This window comes from Diadema antillarum, unplaced genomic scaffold, assembly GCF_040938485.1.
Source record: "Diadema antillarum isolate AM-2024a unplaced genomic scaffold, OU_Dant_1.0 seq00000807_RagTag, whole genome shotgun sequence".
Classification (NCBI taxonomy): Eukaryota; Metazoa; Echinodermata; class Echinoidea; order Diadematoida; family Diadematidae; genus Diadema; species Diadema antillarum.
The window spans coordinates 812501-818462 of record NW_027271688.1 but is presented as its reverse complement, the minus strand read 5'-3'; the positions used below and the strand labels follow the sequence as shown (position 1 = coordinate 818462).

Genomic DNA, 5962 nt, shown 5'->3' with positions numbered 1-5962 from the left:
GACATTGAACTTGGAGCACTGCACTTGTTTCACGTTTGCTACTTCTTTGCGTGCACACATATGCAGGTAAGAATATTCCCATTCTTTCTTCTCCCACACTCTGAGGTGTTTCTTGTCAACGTCAGGGAAGATATTTGCCCGAGGTGGCTTTGTCGCGATCTGCATGAAACTGAAGATTAACTCGACTTTGTTTGTTATTGCATTATTCCATGCGATTGTCGAAGACACATCTAATCTAAACTTTTGGAAGTGATCCAAACGCACTCTTCGCTTGGAATTGCGTATTATATCTTTAGATTTGAGGTGTTTCTTCGATATCTTTGTTCACAATCAATTAACTGTACCACCTGTGATTAGCTTTCAAGTATACACATGATCAGCACTTTTCTTCTGTATTCTTGGATGGAATGATAGTCCAATTACCAAATGATATTGAGATTAGGCTCCAACCAATCTAAACATTATCAATATTGCAAATTAATTAGACATCAATGTTTTCTTTTTCAATCAAGTTTCTCTAGCGATCATAGGGTGGTTAAGGAAGTGGTCGTGTGTTTGCTTAATTTTCTTTCTTGGATTTTTCGCATTAATATCACCAAAACGTGTTTAAAAATCTATGAAATATGATATTTCGGAAGTGGTCAGTGTATGGGTGAGCTTGGCGACGGTGTTATACTCAAATTTAATCCCTACATCGACTGACCACTGGTTAAACACTTGTATAGGAGCCTGTAAAACGTGTATAAGCGCTGACCACCCGGATTAGTTTTGGCCCTTGGAAGCCTGCGGTTTTGTTCGCGTGGTGTTACCAATACTTATCATTTTTCTCCACTTCTCCATCGCGATAATATAAGTCTGATATTTGTGGGTAAGGCATTTTATGGTGGTCAGTGCAAGTCCTTTCTTGGCGGAAGTATTTCGCCGTAGCACCGCTGGTCGTGGCTGGTGCGCGGAAGAATTTGGAATCCCGATCAAGACATCAGGCGTTCGTTCCGAAAACCCATTTTGTGCTGACTTTTAAATTGGAAATTACCATGGTATTAAAACAATTCATGACTTGTTTGCTCCTCTTTTTCTTGACTCGTCAGCGTATTTATTTCAAAGCGCCAAAGCTCTCTTGGAGTATGAAAGCTGAAAGGGCGCGCGAGTAATCATAATGATACCCTATCACGAATTACGCACATTGATTTTCATGGTAAATCTTGTCTCCAAAAACGATTTTGTTTGTTCCTCTGTCAATTTTGTACTAGTGTACTGATATGCGTCCACGAGCACGATTATCTCATCAAACTTTACGGCACATCAAGCATCACGCATTCTTTTCCACACTGATAAATCAAAAGCAGTTTGAATGCTGGAAAATTTGATTTATTTAGGTTTAATGGTAGACTGCATATTGTCTCTTTCACGTTTTTAAAATCAATGATGGCTATCGGCACTATTATTTTGAGAGTGAATTACTGACACAGATTTGATCTGGAAATAATTCCAGTGTTTTACGTCTGTACTCTCATGCGTTTGAAATGGACCGCAATGGAATAATTCTTTCATATAATACTTTCTTCCTCAAGTATTTTGAAAGCATAAAAAACTGAGTCTATTAATTCAGAGACAAGAAACTGTTGACAAGATTTATGTAGTCAGGTTATTAGCAGTGTGCCACTAGATCTCTATACAATATACTGTCTATACCGTTTGTACTATGACTATTATAAGATCATACATTTTGTATAGCACATGTCATAGACATAGCGTAATACATATGGCATATATCTAATGGCTATGACATCATATCTCACGACGCTTAAGATTATAGAGATATATTAATAATTTTTTTCTCATATTGGTGCACCGTCATTCGTTAACCAGAGTGTTGCTCCTCGTAAGAAGTGTATTATTGACTCTTGATCGCGTGTTAGAATGAGTCATTATGAAAAACAGACAAATTAGAGACCGAAGCTTTTAACCAGACGATCCAACACGCAAAGTACAAGTGGAGTGCACGAGCCCGAGTAAGAACCCCTTCCTGCCCGTCTCCTCCCGACACTACGCAAGCACGCGCTGTCATATTCAGTTCGCGCCAAGCGTGTGAACCTGCACATTTCCGTAAATGCGCAAGGCTTCCCCCCTTCACACTCCACCGTCCTCGCCACTCCTTGGGCAGCTCCTAACCACTCACCATATGTTGCACCGTCTCGGAATCATTAATGCTGCACTGGATAGCTGGGTGATGAAATCCGAGGCACGAATGAGGAGCTGTCGAGAGGAAAAAACAATGCGCGTGTTTCATAATGGCATCGCGCAACCCGCGCGCTCTATTACTTCATTGGAATTTTAGATGCACCGACCCTCCCACCGCATACCCGAGTATTGCTCGTTGGCCGGTCCGGCCGCTGCCCGAGTCTCGGCCGGTATCATCTGGACCGATTCCCACGGTTCGGAGTCTGCCCACATCGTTGTAAAAGTCAACGGTATTTCTAGGCTTAGCCCTTTTTCTAGCTCTTTTCAAGTTTGATGTGCGGCCTTATTCTCTGGGGGAAAGGAGAGAAAGAAGCACGGGAGTGAGAAAGACAGAAAGGAGAACAGAAACAGGGAGAACGAGAGAAGCGAAAGCAGGTGTAAGTAAGTAAGTGAGGGAGTGTGAGATAAAAAGAGGGGGAATGAAAGATTGCGGGAGAAAATCACTGCTTGAGACAGAATTTCAAATTAGTCTCTAAAATCCATGAATCCACTCATTCGCATTCGGCTGTGTGTCAGGCTGTTTGTGCAGATATTCAAGTGGAAGCAGTTGATGTATTTATTTGCCATTTAATAAATGCTTCCTCCTCATTAAAAAACCATAAAAATCATTTAATTTTTCCCCGTGCCTGCCTGTTGTATGCATACTCTGGCTTTTATGCTTCAAAAAGATGTGTGAGCACGTTTGTATTTTGTCATATCTATATGACGGTTTCATTTCTTGAATAGGCACCAGAGCAAAGATATGTATACATGTAAACGCCTAATCAAATACTATATAGAAAGAAATGGAGTAAGGCAATCACATATTCGTTTACTGTTAGTTAATGAGAAGATGTATGATGAAAGGAACGTTATTGGCTGATACTGCGAGTAAAAAGATGAAAATGTACCCTTTAAAATGTTCTTACTACATGAACAACAAAAACCCAACCCTATGTTTTGTCCATATCTTACATAGCTATCCGAAAACGTTTGTTTACTTGTTCGAAGTTTCATCGTTCTGCTACAGAGCGCTGTTGCTAATTGTGAAACTTTGATTGGCTCTCCCCGCCAGACAATCAACCAATGAGATCGCGCTAGGAAGTCACGCGCGCGCACTCCGCACGCACGCGTGGAACTCGCTCACTCAACTACTTTCCCGGCACGCTTATACTTACTCGTGGCGAACGGTACAAAGAAAAATCATAAATGAAAGCAAAGAGAAAGACGGGATAAAAGAGAGCATGAAGTTAGCTATTAGGTCTCAATCAGCGTTCTTGGTAAATCGATCTAGTGGTAATTCCGAGAACCAGTGGCAATTTGTCGCAAAATTTGTCTTCGAAAGTGTTGAACAAAGAACGATTAAACTGGAGAAAGAGCATCACGTTGAAGAAACCGGTCTTCCACTAAAAAAGAAAAACTGTATTCTGGAAGTTAAAGAGCAACGTGTACCGATAAGATATTTCCGTCCACGTTGAGTGATATTGCCAACGGGGAACTTTGTTTAAGCTCAGATTTTGGGCCTTTCTATCCTTGTTATCCTGTAAATTGTGACAGAATATCATTTAGGTAATAACAGAATTGAGAATCAAATGAAGTCTATGTCTGTGTGTTTGTTATAAAAAATGATGTGGCATATTAATGAAACATGCTTTAATCGGGCATGAGGTTGTCATCTTGGTTTGGACGTGCATGTATTCATTACGTCTGCGTATTTGTAAGTCTATTTTCTTGTCTTACACCTATAATTCGCCGAAATGGCCAGAAGCTATTCAAAAATGTATTTCAACGTATGGCAACATATAATATATTATGCAATACAGGTGACTCAAAACTATCTGTAATATTTCTTTCATTGTCCCTGTATATATGCATATATAAAGTCGTGGTCCAGAAATGTTTTAAGAAAGCTTTTGTTTGTGTTTTTAATCAAGTCTGAAAATATACGCTTTGTTAAAACCTGTTTCTAAATTGCCTCTTTCCTTTTTGTTATTTTCCCCTTGTGCAGGAAAACACCGCAGCAGTGATGCCAGCTATTTTCCCTTCGCCAATGACCCGCACAATCATGCGAGCAGATCCCCCATCCTGCGCACGCGCACTAATGAACCACCGAACCCTCCCTCAACCGAGTTCGCAGCCGCTGTGCCCGAGTCCTCGCTTTCACATTGGCATGGAGTCAGCGCACAACGTTATGGTTTCCATGGATACGCAGCCGGCTTCTCCAAAGACGGAGAAGCCGACCAAGCAGCAGAAGCGTCGCCAAGTGGGCAACATACCTTCCGCTTTGAAACGCGGGAAAAACAGCGATGACGCGACTCACGGGGATTCAACGCAGACGATGCATCCGAAAAGGAAGCGATATCAACGCTCAAGATGTCGCACTCGAAGTCCCGCTTGTCTGCAAAGACTTCGTCGTCACCGCAGAGTGAAGGCCAACGATCGGGAGAGGAATCGCATGCACAATCTCAACCACGCGCTCGACGGTCTGAGGGAGGTTCTTCCAAAATTTCCTGATGACACTAAACTGACCAAGATTGAGACCCTGCGATTCGCGCACAACTACATCTGGGCACTGTCCGAGATGCTCAAAATGGTGGATGGAAACGAAAAAAGCTGTTTGGCTGTGGACACTTCATTTTCTGCTTTGCAGGCTATGGCTGGAACTGCGCCGGTAGGAAGCATGTGCCAGCGGGCTGTTGCGGCTCGGGAAGCGGTCAGCTCCGAGCAAGCACAACTTCCGAGTTGCTGCCACGAGCGCTCGACCGTCAGTGTGAAGAACGAGATTGTGATGTGGGATGCTCATTTACCAGAGAGTCCCGAAACTCTGAGATCTCCAGAGCCAACAAACTATGACAGTTTTGGAGTCTCTTCCTTGAAATGTAACCCCGATCAAACGACATTTGTCAATAATCGCGATATCGTCGATCGACTGACTCCCTATTCGTGGCTTATGAAATAAACGCGAAAATGTGTGTTAGAGCTACGCACAAATGCGCAAAATGCGCGTTAGCGCATCAGCAATAACTGTTATCAATGTCAAATTTCGTCCATTGGTGTTCATTTCTTCATTGATGTTCGTTCCTTATCTCTCGTGTTATCATCGGTCACTATTTTTTTATTCATCTTCAACTCAGAGCGATTTTTAAAGTGTAAAATTTAATTCCACCAAAGTATATGTCCCAGATGCTTCCCAAAAGTTGTACAAAAGTTGTAACGTGTAGGCGTATATTGTTGTTTAATATCTCTATTAAACAAAACACTTCCTATCGAACAACTACACCTATAGCAAAACAACTATCGTATCTATTGAAGATTCGTGTGTATTTCCCCTTCCCCTTCTCCACTCGGCTTGTTCTGGTCTTTCAAACAGATAATGAAAACATGATAGTATATAACTCTTCTTGGATGTAGACTAAATCCTATGAACTCTCGAGACAGTCCTAAAAATATGTGCAATTCTGTGAAATTCTAGTTTGTGCACATCAATCATTGTGCCGAGTGTATTGTTGCATTTTTGTGCACGTAACATGCGCAAGCAAATCAAGCACGCAAGGGTATTTCTCACATTCAACGTTGTTCTCATTTCGAAACGTTTTGGCAGAATTTGTCTGATATTACGATGGACATGTTGACTCCGAAATCAGTTAAAACCGAAGACGCAATGAAAATCGCAATGGTCTCCATATAGTACCTCAGGTAATAACTTTTACTGGTTCCATTTTATGTTACGTCAATGAAAAAC

At 41.7% G+C, this 5962-nt stretch overlaps 1 protein-coding gene across 1 annotated transcript; it reads left to right on the top strand.

Annotated features, from left to right (window-relative positions):
- Window positions 1-4246: 4246 nt before the first annotated feature.
- On the top strand, window positions 4247-5179 carry LOC139739587 (uncharacterized). Its single transcript, XM_071650191.1, has one exon. It carries the CDS (start codon window positions 4247-4249, stop codon window positions 5177-5179), a length of 933 nt encoding a protein of 310 aa, XP_071506292.1.
- Window positions 5180-5962: the final 783 nt, after the last annotated feature.

What these genes read in the sequence shown, in the direction of transcription:
- LOC139739587 (XM_071650191.1), top strand. Translation starts at nt 4,247, where the DNA reads ATGCCAGCTATTTTCCCTTCGCCAATGACCCGCACAATCATGCGAGCA.